We start from the raw sequence: 18,574 nt of genomic DNA, 5'->3' as shown, positions 1-18,574 counted from the left end.
AAAGCGTGCAAACTGAAAATCATCATCAAAACCACCACAACCGCCACTTTCATCATCAGCATCACAACCGCTTCCAATCACCGTCGACACTTTCATCATCACAGCCACCACTTATATCACCATCAGCATCGTTACAAGCACTGCCACCCGTTTCTTCATCATCATCATCATCACAACCATCACCAATATTATCACCATCATCGTCCGAACAACCACCACCACTTATACTCTTAGTTCTTTCGGTAAAGTCACGTAGGTAAAAAATGAAATTAAAATTATAAAAATAAAACAATAAAAATCACGACTTACATCATTATCATCACAATCATCATATTTTTCCCGTGTGGTTTAAAACAAGTGCTAGTTTGTGGGGCGTCAATAGTAGTTGGCTTATGCACTGACTGATTGATTTCTGCCACGAAAAAGTGAAGTCCAAACATCGCATTTTTCCGTAACTCAATTCTTTGGGTACATTTTTTGTTGTTGCTGCTGCAGAGTGTGAGAGTGTGACGCTAATGCGAAAAGATAGCAGGCGACGCCCCATTCCTGGCAACTACGACGAACACGACCACACACACGTGTACAACACGTGTTGTACACACACACGTGTAAAACACGACACGACCACGTGTTGTACACGGGTGTGTAGGGCAGGGGGGAGTCTGCGTGGATTTCGAGTGTTGCAGACGTACCCGTGACCGATCTCATCCTATCTGAGCAGCTAAGCCGAATTATTTGAGCCTGGACAGTGCTTGGATTAAACAAGCAGCAGCACATTCCCCAATTTAACAAAAAAAAACCCAAAACAAGATATAGCTGAAAGGATAACATTGCAGAGTACGCTTTACACGACACCATGTTAGGCACAGTAACACAACAGGTTGCTATACCCTACGGAACTAACTTTACCAGCAATCTATTGTATTGTGCTCTGCATTTATCGCTGCAACGTCTCTACGCCCTCCGACTTCAACCCGGCGTGCACGCTGGAAAAATAAAGGCGCCTACAATTGACCGCACCGCACGCACTCCGTGGCGCTGCCTGACAGCGTTGACTCCCCCCCCCCACTCGCAGATACAAACAGAGACAACGCTCCCTCCGTTATAGCCTCGACAGACTGCTGGGGCAAGTGCTGTGAACCACGCCCTGCCGCCTTTGTCACCCGAGTGGCGATGTTTGCTACACACCGCACCAGGCACTCATTTGAGGCTGAGTCGAGTTAGGGGAGGCCCAGGACCGGTTCAGATTAACGTCACTGGTGTTGGCCGTGAGCGGGAATCGAACTCGGGTGGTCGGGTTTGTAGCGCAGTGCGCGAACCGCTACACTACCGCTACCCAGATACGCATACACACGGACACACGCACACACATGTCCATTACTATACTCACACGATACATGCGTGACCCTCATTCCTCACACGCAGTGGGTGTACGCGATTTGTGATAAGCCCAATAGCCCAGATATGGGCACACGTGCAGTGAATTATTGCATTGGGCTCGGTTACTCTGAAATATGTTCCAGTCACTTCTAACTTGTTTTCGTTAAACGGGGCATGCATGTGCTGCGTGTTTTGACAGCGTATGTCGTACCGCAATGGCTTTGCTCAACAAAATAAAACAATTGTTGGAAGGACACATCTGGCAGTCAACCAAAATGTGTATAATGAGGACAATTATTGAAGGCGGATCGGGATCAAAATCAGTAAATACAGAGGCGAACCAGCTAGCTTTTTGAAGAAAAAAAACACGGAATGTTTTAATGAAAAACACCATACAAATATGTCTGAAGATAAAAAAAGTGCAATCAGTGCATATCACACACTATGGCATTGATCAGAAATAATGACACTGACCGAGCCATTGGAAGCATTGCAGAACATTCCGCATGGATAGAAGCACCGAGCGACAGCGAAACACATGACGCAGGAGACAAACGCAAACCAGGCATTGCATCGTCATGCGCGCTTGCGCAAGACACATCGTGTTTAGAAGGGACCGACAGCTGACGGATGAAACTGGTGGTGGAATAGCAGCTAAAGGAGGGAACTCGACCGATGAGGGACTTCCACCCCCGACTTCGGAGATGGAGCGATGGGACCAGCGCACGTGCCGGAGTGAGATGGGTTGTGGCACTGTATGATCCTGGGGAGATGGCGACGGCGTGGGAGATACAGTCATCCAGCAGTGGAACATGTAATGGCTGATTATCTATCGGCACCGTGTATATGTTAGATAAAAACAGCCAAACAGTCACGGAAGTGTTCGACTTTGTTTTGAAGTCGCAGCCCAAACAAAGTTGCTGGCAAAGGAGGCGGCGGCTTAAAAACATAATTTCCATGATAAATGCTTTCATCTTATAGTTCGCTTCACTTTATTGCGATGAAACGCAACGAGAACGAATGTTTGAGCGACTACACGGGCAGGTCGACTGTGATAGCGACTGTGCGCCTTTGCAGCGACCTGGACTCGGACGACACTCAGTGTTGAGTGGACTCGTGGCACGGGTAGACAGCGCCACCAGCTGTAACGCTTGGGAATCTGCTGAAAACGAAAGTAAGACAATTCGGGGTGGCAGCAGTGGCGCTGTGGTGAGCCCTATTGCGGGAACTGCGTTCAATTCCCTGTATACTCTTAGTTTTTTTCGATAAAGTCACGTAGGTAAAAAATAATGAAAGAAAAAATAAGAAAAATAATAATAGAAATAAGAGAAGAAATCATTACAATATTATTTATTTATATTCTTATTTTGTATAAGAATACTAATTATTCAAAGAAAAATAACTATAGAAAAATGCTAGAAATTAGAATAGAAATAAAATAATATATGAATGATTTATTATTTGTATTATTTTCCTATTATTATTTCTATTATGTATTATTATTTTTAACCTACGTGACTTTACCGAAAAAACCTAAGAGTATGAATCCTTGCAGTCACGAAAGCTTCAAATCTAGGATTCAGTTCCCTGTCCCAGCTAAAATATGGATAAACAAACACCCGCAAATGATACGCCATGATGAGGCCTGCATCCATCCAACAGTGGTTTGACCCAGCGCTCTAAATGACGACATAGTATCTATGGGACATTTGTTTGCCAGTATGCAAAATGAAAAAAAATCAAGAGTAGGTTTTAACATTTCTGGCAACCAGAGGGCCAACGAGCGCTTGTGGGCCCGTCAGGTGTCTGGCAAGCAGTGGGTTATTGGGGACAGGGCCTGGCTGCACTGCCCGCAGGTACCAGTCTGGACGTCCCCAAAGTTGTACAAACTTTGGCGTGGGCCGGTCGATGTTGTGCAGGCCGGCCACCCTCAATGTGTTAAGATTCGGTTCGGTCGTGGTTTGTGCAACCGTTCGTTTCCTCACCGGCCCGGTCATTCATCTCCAATCTCCGAGGGGCGCGTGTGTGGTGCGCCGGGCAAGCTGGGGGACGCGCCTGTTGACGTGCTTCCTCAGGGGGGCTCTGTGGCAAGGGGGCACCTTCGGGTTTTTTACAATCGGGTTTAATTGTCTTTTTATATTAAACCCGATCATCTGAGATTGGGAGAAATCCGGTTTAATTGGTTCTAATTGCAGAACCGCACTTCTCGACGATGGGCTTCATCCATTCCAAGCTAAGGAACTCACTGGCGGTGCCCACGATTGTGGAGAAGCTCGTGTTCATCAAGACCAACCTGCCCGCCACATTCTACGACTACCCCGAGTACGATAGCAGCACCGACGAGGAAGCAGCCTAAGCCTTGGATCAGAGTTTCGTATTCATGAAACCAGGCTTTAATTCCCCGAAATCGGGTTTAATTGTGTTAAAGAAAAAACCCGATGCCTGCCGCTGGAAAGATCGGTTGTTTCCCCACCCATGCTCTGTGGTGTCGCCCGCAGGACCAAAGCCCGTGATTCCCTCCACGCCGTCGGGAGCTGCCCGTCCGGACGTCCCTCTCCAGGGGGTGCGTGGATCTCCCCAGGGACACCCGCCAGCATCGTTGACCCCGCCAGAGGAGACGATGCCCCATCATCCTCCGGCGTGCATCGGCCGGCAGCGCCTGGGGGGTCCGGCCACGCGGACTCGCTCCCGCCCGCACACTTTAAATAACATTCCACGCAGGTGTCATGTTCAGTCCTTGCTATTGGTCCCCCCCCCCCCCCCACAGGTTTAGCGTGAGGGTTGTTGGTTCGTGGGTTGTTCGCGTGTTCTGTTATAGTGTATATATGTTCTTCCGTTAATTATTACTTACGTTTATTTATTGACGTTGTTGTTGGGGGCACACGGGTATGGGGGGTGGGTTTTTATTTAGTATTGTCACAGCCGGGTCGGCTGAAATGTTACGTGGGGGGGGGGGGGGGTAGTGAATGATGGCGTCACTGCTGCGCACACACACACGCACACGTGTGACGTCACTATGCGGAGGAGCGTCCCTACCCCGCGGGTCCAAAAAGGCACACATGACGTCATCCCGGCGGGAGGCAGGCATGACGTCAGGGCCAGTTGAGGGATCTGGAGGTTGGGTGAAGCCGTGGCACTCGGAGTGAACCCGGTTGGTCACGTGACCTATCAAAGGTGGGGGCCGGAGGCCCCGGGGGGGGGACCTTGGGTGGGCAGGTGGACAGCCGAGGAGCTTCGAGGAGGTTCTCGAAGGGAGGCGTGGCCTGGGTGTGGCCCGGACACGCCGATGCCCATATAAGCAGCCTCCTCAAAGGGGCTCGAGGCTGCCTGTGTCAAGAATGAAGAGGGATCTTGAAGACGTCTCCTAAGAATAAGAGTGAAGCCTCCAGTCAGCGGACCCGCCAGTAGCCCACCTGGCTGGATCACGCTAGTGTGTCCGAGAGTCTGAGATGGAGAGTGACGGTGTGTGTGTGTTAGTCAGAGCAGGTCGGTGGTTACCACCCTATGTTAGTGTAACGTGGTTGTTAAAAAAACACATTCCTGCGGAGGGAGCTGGTAGGAACGTTGGGTTGCTCGGTCAATGGTCAGGGTTAACGGCGGCGTGGTGTATTCCGAAAATAAGCCCGGCTGTGAGGGCGGGCACAAGCCGGCGTGAGTAGGTTAAACGTTGCGTTTTATAAGGGTCACCACGGGGTGACCAGCCCCTCCTCACCCAGCCCCTCCCCACCCAGCCTCTCCCCACCCTCCCTACCCAGCCCTTTCCCACCCTCCCCACCCAGCCCCACCCTCCCCACCCAGCCCCTCTCTCCCCACCCAGCCCCCTCTGCACGACGGACGGACACAATAATCCCCTGTGGGCTGGTGGAACCAGTGGGTTCCTACCAGTAACACTGTTGCCTCCCAAGAAGTGTGTGCGCCTATCTGAGCCCATGACAAATCTCATGCACATGGCAATACGGCTACTATTAATTTCTTATCCGCACTTGGGCCAGCAACATTTGCTGTACTGCCTTGAACAGGCCACCTACTGAGGCTGGGGGGCTGGTGTGTTGCGTGTACTGATCTCTGCGTGGTGATACGCCAACCCTGTGGTGTCATCATGGTCAGCACTATTGATGGCAATGTCTTGCGTTATTTAACCACTCGAGGGCGCGCTGAGATTAAATCTATTTTGCAATTGAGATCCCGCAAAACAACAATATATGACACTAATTCAGCATACCAGATGACCACTTTGATTAGCACAATTGGCTACGTGCGGTAGGAAATGAGTTCAACGTACATACAATAGAGTATAATGTGTGCTGCAGTTCATTTTCTTTGGTTCTTTAATAACCATTGCTACAGTCTACATTATAGAATGCCAATACGCTCACCAAGCTTAAAACCAGGCTACAGTCTACATTATAGACTGCCAGTACACTCACACAGCTTAATAACCAGGCTAAAGTCTACGCTATAGACTGCCAGTACACTCACCAAACTTAATAGCCAGGCTACAGTCTACATTATAGACTGCCAGTACACTCACCAAACTTATTAACCAGGCAATAGTCTACATTATAGACTGCCAGTACACTCACTCCGATTAAGAACGAGGCTACAGTCTACATTAATGAGTTTTTTTTATTCACTTTTTAAAATTACTTTTCTATCTACGTGACTTTACCGAAAGAATCAAAGAATGTGAATTACTGCAGTCACGAAAGTTTAAAGTCTAAAATTGTACTGCAATTATATAACTTGTAATAACGCATACACAGTTCCATAGAGTGTAGTAGACATGCGATCAAGCGATGTGAAGGGGCGTTCATGGCACGCCACCACGTGGACACACCACGTTCGCTTGGGCCATTTAAACCAGACCACATGGGCCAAGCAGTCTGGAAATATACCAGCTACGGTAAGGCTTGAGATTACACATTTAAACCGGCTGCTCAGCACCGTGGCCTCGTCTCAGATTTCCGAGGACTGACATTAGAGACTTTAAAACGGGCGCTTACAATTAAATTTTTTTGGGGAAAGAGAATTGATTGGAGTGCGGTGACGCAGCAAACCACTCCACCCACACACCCCTGTCATCTACTCTCTTGCAAAGCCGCATTCTTACGTCTCCAAAGTGTACCCAGTAGCACTGTAACAGGACGGTCAATCCACTGTTGGATGAGGCACCTCCCCACGACGCCGCCGTGTGAATTCGTGTGTGTGTCCGGGGGGGGGTGGCGCTATTGTCACCATACTTCACCACGGTGTGTGTGGGGGGGGGGGGCGTAGACGTGGGAGCATATAAGAGCAATGCAATTCGTATAATCTTTTAATGTAGAAACGTGGAATTGCTTATCAGTATTTCCGTGTCAACAACACTACCTTTACTGTGCTGTGTGAGTATCGGGGAAGGAAATGGGGGAGGTAGTGGGGGGCACATACCAAAGACAAAGATCCCCCGTATAGCCTGAACGTACTTTTGGGGCAAGTGCTGTTCGTGAGCACCTACGAAGGGGGGTGGGTGGCCAGCGCCACGCCCGACCGCTCTTTGTCTTCCCGGTGGCGATGTTTATTCCGCAACTGGTAACTCAATTGAGGCTGAGTCGACCGGTGTTGGCCGTGAGCAGGAATCGAAATCGAGTCGCCAACGCTCCCCAGACACCGGGCAAGGTGTCTCCCCCCCCCAAAAAACGAAATCTAAAGGTGAACCAACAAACAAAACACATTCCTTCCTCCCCACCCAGCCCCTCCCTCCCCACCCAGCCCCTCCCAGCCCCTCCCTCCCCATCCAGACCCTCCCTGCCCACCCAGCCCCTCATAGCCCCTCCCTCCCCACCCAGCCCCTCCCTCTCCACCCAGCCCCTCTCAGTCCCTCCCTCCCCACCCAGCCCCTCCCTGCCCACCCAGCCCCTCCCAGCCTCTCCCCACCCAGCCTCTCCCTGCCCACCCAGCCCCTCCCAGCCCCTCCATCCCCACCCAGCCCCTCCCTCCCCACCCAGCCCCTCCCAGTCCCTCCCCACCCAGCCCCCTCCCTGCCCCACCCAGCCCCTCCCAGCCCCTCCCCACCCAGCCTCTCCCTGCCCACCCAGCCCCTCCCAGCCCCTCCCTCCCCACCCCAGCCCCTCCCTGCCCACCCAGCCCCTCCAGCCCCTCCCTCCCACCCAGCCCATTCCTGCCCACCCAGCCCCTCCCAGCCCCTCCCTCCCCACCCAGCCCCTCCCAGTCCCTCCCCACCCAGCCCCTCCCTGCCCACCCAGCCCCTCCCAGCCCCTCCCCACCCAGCCTCTCCCTGCCCACCCAGCCCCTCCCAGCCCCTCCCTCCCCACCCAGCCCCTCCCTGCCCACCCAGCCCCTCCAGCCCCTCCCTCCCCACCCAGCCCCTTCCTGCCCACCCAGCCCCTCCCAGCCCTTCCCTCCCCACCCAGCCCCTTCCTGCCCACCCAGCCCCTCCCTCCCCACCCAGCCCCTCCCTCCACACCCAGCCCCTCCCTCCACGACGGACGGACACTTCTCTCTCTATCCCACCAGCCGAGTGGGGTCGTATGCCCCCCCCGCCTTTGCTGCAGCTTGAGAGCCCAGTATCGATCACCGCGGAATCCTTGCCCAGGGGGGTGGGGGGGGCGTGACGCGCCTCGTCCCCTCCCCCTCCTCCTCCGCCTCGCCTATAAAAGCCAGCGACCTTGCCACCGTCTCCTCCCAGTCGCCCTCTCTGCTGCTGCCACCTCTCGTTCGTCTTGTTTGTTGCACGGCCACTGTCCGACTCGCTCACCCAAACCACCACCGCCACCGCCGTCGTTATTCATCATGGCCACGTACAAGCTCGTGATCGTCCGCCACGGCGAGAGCACCTGGAACAACGAGAACCGCTTCTGCGGCTGGTTCGACGCCGACCTCAACGACAAGGGCCTCATGGAGGCGAAGCGCGGCGCGGTGGCACTCAAGGACGCCGGCTTCAAGTTCGACGTCTGCTACACGTCCGTGCTGAAACGCGCCATCCGCACGCTGTGGATCGTCCTCGACGAGATCGACCAGATGTGGCTGCCCGTGGTGCGTACGTGGCGACTCAACGAGCGCCACTACGGCGGCCTCATCGGCCTCAACAAGTCGGAGACGGCCGCCAAACACGGCGAGGCGCAGGTGAAGATTTGGCGTCGTTCCTTCGACGTGCCTCCGCCCCCCATGGAGTCTGACCACGCGTACTTCAAGGCCATCGCGCAGGTGAGAGCCCCGTGGACGGGATTTGGAGAGGTTCGAGAGGGGGCCCATTGACACGCCCGTCAAGCCATTGTCAGTGCCCTGTTATTGTTCCACCCCGTGCCTTTTACAAATCTCACACTGCAAAGTCCCATCACAAGGGAGAAACGCAAACGAATGCGGAAAAAAACATGTTTTTTGCACGTATTGAAACGGTTGTACGCCGAATGGCCCTGCAAACTCGATTTGTCTGTACGCGAATAGGGGGTTGAACCGTGTGGGTTGGCTTGCATTGATTGGGGTTTCAGGTGAGGGTAGTGAGAATGGAGACGCCTTGAGCTGGCGTTGCTACGGTGACTCGAGCAGAATGGATTGGGCACAGTGCGTAATTGTTGGCATCGTCGTCCAATCTGTAACCTGATTTTTTAATTGCCTTTGCGAATTGCACAGATTTTATCTGAGAATATGAAACATCACGACTTGCACATACAGTATAGGTTTTTTTTTTATCGGAATCGATGAGAATTCGTTTCGACCTCAACTGATAAGATTACAAACCTTGCGGGGTATAACCTACAGGATAGTGATTGTCTGAATAAATCTGACAGAAGATTGATTATTTTATATTTGACCTGACTTGAGCAGAGCTGACGGCACTGTACATGACTTAAACGCATTTCTCATGACCCCTCGACGTTCCTAACGCCGACCCCGTTTCAACACCTGAACCCAGCCACACCAACCTATCTACGCCTGAACCCAGCCCACGCCTGAACCCAGCCCACACCTGAACCCTGCCCACGCCTGAACCCAACTAAACCTGAACCTAACCAGGCCAAGCAGTGGCCAACACGAGCTGAATGTGACATGAAGGGGCGAGTGATTTGATGGGCAGGGATAAATGTGCATTCGACAGAACTACACCATCGGCCATATAATCTAGCCACTGCTGTATGAAGAAGACCTTGCCATCTCGCACGGTGTACCGTATTCAACACTCCATCTCACTCCTGCTCCACACAGGCTTATTTCATTGCTCCATCTCCCCGTTGTTGGTGCTGTACTGTCTTATCACATAATTGTTTATGAATTCCAGTGACTTGGGTTGTACAGCACTGTGTACACAATAAATTGTGTTCACACTACACACACGCGTGTTTGTAATGACGACTGATTGGTCAGTGGGCTGCAGGCAAGGGCATCTCAAGGTTGCAGTGTGCTGCAGTGGCCTTGTTTGAATCGCCACACCAGACGACAACACACTTTGCATCACACACCACAGACAACACGCCACATTCACCTATCACACACACCTCGTATCACACACACACCATGTATCCTCACACCCACACACACCTTACATCACACACCACATACAACCACATACAACCACATACTCCACAGACACACATACACACGCCTTGCATCGCAGACCATGCATTCATCACACGTGTACCGCATGCTTAACCCGCAGTACAGTATATGCACACACCGCACAGACACAGCATAATTTACTCTGTCCTACAGACACACCATTGCCTTCACACGCCACACACACTACACGTCAACCATACTACAACTCCTGATTCACACCACAGCACACACACACCTCTCAGAAACCACACCACACACACTATCCACCGTTACGGCTCAATTTCTATTTTACCACGCGTGTGTGCAATGTGTCTCGTCGTGATGTTGCCCTGGTGTGAAGGGAGTGAGAGGGGACTCCACAGAGCTTGATGGGGGTTTGGGGGGTCCCAGGTTGGGCCCCCCCGGGTAGGGCCGAGGGGAGCGGGGAGGTCGAATCGGGCACCCAAACCGCGGCGCCGCACTGCGGAAATGAGTCGCGGTGCGCGCAGCAGACATGGGCACAGTGCCCGTGTGCACGTAGCCTCCTCCTGCTGCCTCTCTCTGCAGCAGCAGCAGGGACGGCTATGACAGCAGCTTGAGTCATGGGTGGGAAAAAACCCGAGTTTTCCAGCGGCAGACATCGGGTTTTTTCTTTCATATAATTAAACCCGATTTCGGGGAATTAAAACCTGGTTTAATGAATACGAAACTCTGATCCAAGGCTCAGGCTGCTTCCTCGTCGGTGCTGCTATCGTACTCGGGGGGCCGTCGGGCACGGGGTAGTCGCAGAATGCGGGCAGGTTGGTCTTGATGAACACGAGCTTTTCCACAATCGTGGGCGCCAGTGAGTTCCTTAGCTTGGAATGGATGAAGCCCATCGTTGAGAAGTTGGCGAAGTGCGGTTCTGCAATTTGAACCAATTAAACCGGATTTCTCCCAATCTCAGATGATCGGGTTTAATATAAAAAGACAATTAAACCCGATTGTAAAAAAAACCCGACTGTGCCACCCTTGGCTTGAGTAGCAATTGCAGCATTAGCAGCTACAGCAGCACCTTTCGCAGCTACAGCAGGTATAGGAGCAGTGGTGTCGTCGTAGGGACAGCAGCTGTAGCAGAAGCTAAAGTAGCACCAACAGGTACTGGTATAGGTGCGGTGCTGCAGCTATTCCGGCAGGAGCTTGCTATGTCGTCAGTTTATTGGGGCAGCTATTGTAGCAACAGCTAGAGTAGCTGTAGGAATAGCTACAGTAGTAGTAGCATCATCGTCTATATGAGCAGTGGTTATAGAATCCGCTGTAGGAGCAGCAGCGGTAGAACAGCTGCAACAATAGGAATCGCATTTACAGCGGCAGCTGTAGGAGAAGCCACACCTCCGATTAGCACAGTTGGCTACGTACGGTGCGAAAGAAGTTCTAGATACAGAATAAGAACCCATTAACCAACAAGCAGCAGCGACTAAGTAGCATAATTTATACACGCAGCAGAAACAGCAGTAAACGCAAGTAGCAGCAGTGCCTTGCAGTAGCATGGACAGCAGCAGAGTCCACAACAGCTGCTGCAATAAAAGCATGAGCAATGAGAGCGAGAAGCAGTTATAAATAGCGACATTAGCTGCTGTACATAAGCACTTGCAATAGCTGCAGTAACAATGTTTGGTTTTGCATAACAGCACGAATGGGCAATTGATTCACAACGGCCAGTGGTGTCGGGAGGAATTAATTTGTCTAGTTACCACGTGCTACCGTTGGCCAAGGGATGACGTGGAGATGGAGCCATGAAATTGGCGATAGATGGAGATTGAGCGATGGAATTTGCTCATTTGTAGGTGTTGTTGGATGGGTTGTCCCCTCGCAAGACCGTGAAATATGGGGACGGCTTGGAGGTCTTCATCCAGCAGCGGATATATGAATGCATTGTGAGAATTAATTACGAATAGAGGGCTACATGTGACTTATGTGGTGCATAATCTGATCTGTGGCGTAGGGCTTATGTAAAAACAGATATATATCAACCCAGCAATACAGTAGATTAGAAATACTTGCGCAACCACTTTTTAACGTTTGAAAACTAAGTAACGGATAAGCGGTGGATATAAAATGGCTGACTTTGATTGGTTTGGTTTTTTTATTGACAAATACTGCATTTCCAAATGACATGCAATGGTTTGGTTTGTTTGTACATGTGTACTCCAAACAATGTGCCACATTCATTACTTAGCCAGGGGACAAAAATTCTTGAATGAGGTCCCCCTCTGCCTTTACATGCAGGGCCCTGGGCAAGCTGCCACACCTGACTCTCCCCTCCCTCCCTCCCTGTGGCCCTGAATTCACCTTATCCTTTGTGTGTCCACCGATAATTAAGGGGGCAGTAGGAGGCAGTAAAACCAGCGAGAGTGACCTTGGAATGTTCTTCTCCTTGTGGATTTTCTCCAGGCACTCCGATGTCCTCCAACGCACAAACATACTCAAGTAATTTGCCAAACATCCCAAGCAGGACCCTCCTAAAAACGAATCTCCAGACTGATTCAGTGAGGCTTTCCTGGGTACATTAAGGTTGACTATTACGTGTAATGGAGCGGTGGTGCAGCAGTTAGCACGCTGCACTGTGAACCCATCGAATTGAGTTTGATTCCTGGCCATAGCTAACATCAGTGGCGAGTGATATCTGAACTAATCCTGAGGTGCCCCTACACCAGGGGTCACCAACCAAACTAACAAGAAGAGCTATTTTTTCCAAAGTCTGTAAAAAAAACTATTTCAAGTGCCGCAATGCATGTGGTGAATACGAGATGGGGTGCTCCTTAATAAATAATGTCACAATGCAGTCCTAAAGAGACTCGTGCGGCTCTGGAGCCGCAGGTTGCTGATGCCTGCCCAACACCAACCCGCATGGATCGGAGTTAATTGTAGTCGTACAACCCACATGGCTGACTGGGGAGGCCTTCATCCAGCAGTGGATTGTATAAAATAGATATGTAATTACATGGCCAAACCCTGGCCCACCATTTTCCCTGGGATTGATCAAATGCGTTTCCACTTTTATTCGACGCGTCGTTAACGCCTACTGGCTGCTTTGTAAAGCCGAGGATCATGACAGTTCAGCAGCATCATGGGCAACAACTCTTCCAATGCTGAACCATGCTATGAACAAATCACTGACGCCGCCGCCGCCGCGGTTTCCGTTCTCCCGCACGCAGGACCGGCGCTACAAGGACCTCAAGGCCGAGGAGCTGCCCAAGTCCGAGAGCCTGAAGGACACCATTGCTCGTGCGCTGCCCTTCTGGAACGACCACATCGCGCCGCAGATCCTCGCCGGCAAGCGCGTGCTCATCGCTGCGCACGGCAACAGCCTGCGCGGCATCGTCAAGCACCTGGAGGGTAAGGGGTGGGCGGCCGCTGTGTGCGCGTGTTAAAAGTCGGTGGTGCAGTGTGGTTGGTTATGGGTTTCTGGTGCAAGGAATGAGATTGGGGACCACACTATCTCAATTTCTCCCCTCTTAGTAGCCTGGAGTTTGAGCCGCTGAGGAAGGCGAGTGTAGTTGCGCCGCCCGCACCCTCAATAGCTACGCTGCTGGTGTGAATTTCAGGATCGTGTCGCTGGGAAAATCCAAACATGCTCTGTGAAACGTACGCAACACTGCTCCCCTGGTAGTTCCTGCAGCCAATTCACAGCTCTGACCCTATCCCTATCTACCCCCTTGTTCCACTATATGGTTTTGGGGTCACCCATGACCACTATTCTGAATGATTTGTAATCTTCCGATCCGTAGCACTAACGCTATCCATTATCGCAACGCTGGGTTTTTTTCCCTTTTGTGGGTGGGCCTCGCCCATTAACAAAACAATTACAAGTGCACACTGAGCACCAAGGCCAATTCGAATTGGCCACAACGTTATTTTCAGAGAATTTTTTTCCCTCCCTCACTACAGTGCCACCGATGGCAAGGTGAAATATGAATTGACGCCTAATGTAATGCTCTATTATTCATGTTGAGTGACAATGGAAAGCGGAAAGTTGACTTAAGTGCAGATGCATAATGGGTGCCTTCGCAGTTCACTTGGATGCAAAGTTATTCCGTTACGTAACATTATTGCTTTCGTAGACATTTGCACATCGGTGCAGTTCGGCAATTGCAGCATGCGCTATCTTGCAACTTCCTAAACCACTGAACGTACACTGGTCTGTCTGTCGGCATAATGCAAAGAAGGACACGGTCAGACATTTGCTCGCTCCATTTTTAACGGCAGGAAAAAACCGCACGGCTGCCTGCACGGAACATCTGAAGTCTATTTGTGTGCCACTGCTGACAAGGGTAATGCTATATTGGCACGTTAGAGCCAAGCCTGCGTCTGGCTGGCTGGGAGGGCCCACTTTGGAAAGGGCAACTGTCACTACTGTACCAGCTGTAAGATGGTCAGCTTGCAGTGTGGAGGTCACGTTACATGGCGCATGCACATTATAATATTCTCCCTGAAATGACACTGCCTGGTTATTGCACAAGCAGCTTCATTGCATGTTTGAGAGAAGCTGCAGTTGTAAAGAATTGCAGACTGCTTTTTAGGGAAGGACCTAATAATGCATTCTCACCTCTTCACCTGATTTAGGAGTTATCGTTTTTCAGGATTGAGATTTCGATTCGGCAATAACGTTTTCTTATTTCGAGCTTCTACTCATTTGTATAGTCTGTAATTGCAATATTTGCAATCTTTTGCAGATATTGCAAATAACCGAATTTGAAGTCCATGCTTTAATGCGTGCAATGTTAGAGTATTGTTATTGATTAATGAATGCACTGTTATGCCTTGAAGCAACCCTTCCATCATAAAAAAAATAGCAATAAGCAACAGCAAAAAATTACCATTAGTGTGCATTAGTGCACAGAGCTTGAGGTTTCAGAAAACATAACTGCACAGCAGTGCATGGCTGCAATGGTGCAATATTAATCATCAGGTTAGGAGAGTTCTGAGTTTTGGCTTTCATGAAGGTCAAGCCCTTCCCCTGCCCTTTATCGGCATCCAGCATCGCAAAACCCGATCCTCCGTGCCTTCCATGTCTGGCGCACCCCACCCTCGTCTATGCGCAGCCGACCCTGCACCACCGTCGCTTCCCGAGAGGGGAGAAGCGCTGCTTTAAATGGGGAGGATGTCGCCCTGCATTCTGCGCAGCAGAGACTGCACGTAGACGAGGACAAGAGTGGCCACATTGCCATTACGAAAAGGTCACGCTTGTAATTATAGCCCTGATCTGCTGAGTGGGCAAGAGATAGGCTTTCAGGACCTCCCATCTGTGCACCGGTTGAGTCTATTTGAGCGAGAGTAGGGTCGGCCAGTGGCAACATCACAAAGTGCACCTATAATTAGTTACAAGTTTAGGTACTTCGCCAACATACCCTGACCAGCGTGGTGAAGTTGTGGTCAAACAAAACTCATGACCCGCACAGTGGTAGAGAGAGCCTCGCCCCAACAGTGAATTTTCCGTTGGTCCCACTTGCTCCCCTCTTCCTACCCCTTGTACCCCCCCAGGAATGTCGGATGCCGACATAATGGAGCTGAACCTGCCAACTGGCATTCCCATCGTTTACGAGCTGGACGCCAACCTCAAGCCCACCGGTCCTCGCCAGTTCCTGGGGGACGAGGAGACCGTCAAGGCAGCCATGGCGGCCGTGGCGGCCCAGGGCAAGGCCAAGTGAGCGGCGCCCACCCACGCCGAGGGCCCTGCCGCTGGATCGCCGCACGCGGGCGCACGCAGGCACACGTGGGAGAGAAAGGCGGCGGGCACGTTGCTCACCCTGGTGGGATGTGAAGCATGAAGTCAAAGCTAGGGGCTTGGGGAGGGAGAGGGCCAGGCATTAGCGGAGATACTTTTTCACGTCAGTGGTGCACCCAAGGAGCAAAATATAGGAGCAGGATGCAAATGGATTCAGAATTAGTTTGCATGCATATGATCTAAGATTGAATAATGCAATTTAAAATGTCTAATATAAAATATACATTAAGAGTTATTTAGAATTTTACATTTATGAAAAATCTAAGAAAATTTCACTGACCTCGAAGGGCAGATTGAACATTTTGGGGCAGTGGGGGGAAATCTGCTCCTTTTGCCCCCCCAACCCTGGGTGTGCCTCTGGTTGGCGTGACCCGCCATCTCATAACGCGTGTGTTTTTGTGTCGTAGTCCTCTTGCACCTGGACCCGTTCCTTTCAGGCATTGCACCCTCGTGGTACAATTACACGTGTAAAAAAAGTAAAACAAAAAATACAAGCGCAAGTGACACGCTAGTTCAAGCGCACTGTATCGGTAACGTTCAAAGTGTCGGTGCGTAAACGTGACCTGGTTTTCGGACGCAATTCACACCTGTCGAAGATTTGGTTCGAAGTCGATGTGAAGTGCAAATGATACTCGTTTACGAGTCTGTCGTAGTTCAGTCAGATTAATGTTGGTATATAAAGGGAAAGCACGGGGAACCATTTCCTTTACTCATTTCACTAAACCATTGTCTGCAATGGTTGCTAGCTTAAGTTTTACACTGTCGGTCTGGTCGTTTTACTTTCGTATTTATGTGTCCTGAAGTCGCTAAATGCTTGTAGTGCTTCAAATGCAATCCTAAATTAAAAAGAGTATGTTGAATGTTGCTGTCCAAGTGAGTGGTCTGTGTCAATGTTCCGTTTTTATTGTAAAACACTTTTTTTTACACCAATATAGCAAAATTGGAATATGGCAATCCATGTCATTTTTTAGAAAGTTCAATGCATTTTTTTTCTACAGTACAGAATATAATACTTTTGGAATGAGTAGTGGTGAAGTGGTTTGTGCACTGTACTCTGAACCTAGGAACCTGAATTCAATCCCCAGCTTGGTGATGAGTGATATTAGAATCGGTCTTGGACATCTGCCCCTCTTCCTCCGCCACTTCACCAAACCAATGTCCTTTGCCAGCATTTTGGTGAATAATTTGCCTTGCAACAAATTGCAAGTGGAATTAGTTTATTTTGTATTCATTACCGTGAGTTAATAGTAAGTTACTGTAAAACAAAAAATAACTCCCTTGACCAGTGGTGAAAAACTGATTCCATGTCAAGAAGTTAATCTATTGCAATGAAATGAATGTCCACCGAGGTTAATCACTGCAGCCCTAGTTAGTCATATACTATCGTGTTTATTTTTTTATCAACTTATCTCAATAATAATAGTTCACATTCTAATACTCGAGTACTCTCCATGCAAACATTACATTTCTTATACAATTCTGGAAACAATATGGACCACCGACTCATGGTTCAATCACAAGGCCAGGCCAAGTCCATTGGCAGATGAAAGATCGATTAATAAAATGGACGTGACCTTTTAAAATGGCGTAGGGATGTACTTTAAAAGTTTACATGAAATTAATAAAAAGCTACGTTTTAATCTCAGTGACGCCATTGTTAATGGTGAGCAATCGCTGCTGTAATCCGGTCCTGTCTATGACAAGGGTTGGAGAATCGTGCAGTTGTGTGAAACGTTATTGGGCGTTAAGGGGGGCATTTGATGGTAGCGCAGCAAGTGGGATCCCGAACCTGTTTGTGCATACCTTCGAATGTTATTCTCTTGTGCGTGCTACTCTGAATTAATCCCACAATGATAGATCCCAACACAGGAGCCGCCTGAAAAAAATACTGTATTGAAACTCAGGCTTGCTTACAAAAATCCGAGTGGGTTTCATGTGGTGTCATTGACAGGTGTGGGTGAGAAAGTCTGACCACGACATTTGGGATGAATGATTTAGGGAGGTCAAAGAGGAGGAGAGTGGCAATAGCCAAGATGTGACGAAGGCATGGACAAGGGTCTCAACAGCTGAGGGAAGGAAATGGTGGATGCGGTTAGGGTTAGGAAGATGTGCATATGTCGATATAAAGTCCTGCACCAATGGCAATTCCGAGTTTTCGCACAAATATGTTGCACACTCGAAATGAAGGACGTGGGCCGGTGCTCCAAATTGTGACTTTACCGAAAGAACCAAGAATATACATTTATTGTGGTTAATCTGTAAAATGCACCAGCACGTTATGTCACACACATCAATCTTCAACCGAGTCGCCTTTAACCATGTGACTGGCGTACAAGTGCGGTTAATCAATAACCCTGTCGGCCTAACTCGGGTATCGCATGCTGATGTACACACATGCATTGATGTACTGTACAGCACATAAGGACTTTCACAAAACCATACTTTACTCCCTTGCTGCACGAGGAAATTATTAAAGAGTGGTCCATTCCTCATGTGCCACATATGACTCGTCAGAGTTTAGTAGGTGCACGCTCTAATTTGAGTATTTAGAATTGTTTAAGTTTTGGCAACGTTTAGAACCAAGAGAGGACGGACATCAAGGTAGGGTTCAGTAAATTGCGATGTAATGCTGAGTGTCATCAGCATAAAGGTTCCGCTTATTTTACCCGGGGTCATGCCAAGTATTTTTTTTGCAGTCAGGGGCAATGATACAGTACGATGTATTACCCCGATTAATTTGCAGGCAACGTTTCACATTTGGCCCATGACGCCAACACACAATGGCCTAATGCTTGTGAATGACGTCACGGGATCTGTGACGTTCACTGTGACGTGGACGGCACGTGGTGCCGCGGCATGGTGAATACACGTGCAGTGTTGACCAGAATGTAGTTG

At 50.0% G+C, this 18,574-nt stretch overlaps 1 protein-coding gene across 1 annotated transcript; it reads left to right on the top strand.

The window, feature by feature from the left end:
• The first annotated feature begins 8,046 nt into the window (after positions 1 to 8,046).
• Positions 8,047 to 16,539, top strand: LOC133343510 (phosphoglycerate mutase 2-like). Its single transcript, XM_061553174.1, has 3 exons — positions 8,047 to 8,583; positions 13,110 to 13,290; positions 15,436 to 16,539. The coding sequence occupies exons 1-3, from the start codon at positions 8,170 to 8,172 to the stop codon at positions 15,600 to 15,602; spliced, it is 762 nt and encodes a 253-aa protein (XP_061409158.1). The 5' UTR covers positions 8,047 to 8,169; the 3' UTR covers positions 15,603 to 16,539.
• The last annotated feature ends 2,035 nt before the right edge of the window (positions 16,540 to 18,574 follow it).

This window comes from Lethenteron reissneri, chromosome 17, assembly GCF_015708825.2.
Source record: "Lethenteron reissneri isolate LAM-NWPU_2019-01 chromosome 17, ASM1570882v1, whole genome shotgun sequence".
Classification (NCBI taxonomy): Eukaryota; Metazoa; Chordata; class Hyperoartia; order Petromyzontiformes; family Petromyzontidae; genus Lethenteron; species Lethenteron reissneri.
The sequence above is the reverse complement of the archived record's forward strand: the minus strand, read 5'-3'. Positions and strand labels throughout refer to the sequence as shown.

What these genes read in the sequence shown, in the direction of transcription:
- LOC133343510 (XM_061553174.1), top strand. Translation starts at nt 8,170, where the DNA reads ATGGCCACGTACAAGCTCGTGATCGTCCGCCACGGCGAGAGCACCTGG. An exon ending in ACTTCAAGGCCATCGCGCAG is followed by an intron (nt 8,584 to 13,109) that starts GTGAGAGCCCCG and finishes TCCCGCACGCAG; the next exon opens with GACCGGCGCTACAAGGACCT. An exon ending in CATCGTCAAGCACCTGGAGG is followed by an intron (nt 13,291 to 15,435) that starts GTAAGGGGTGGG and finishes GTACCCCCCCAG; the next exon opens with GAATGTCGGATGCCGACATA.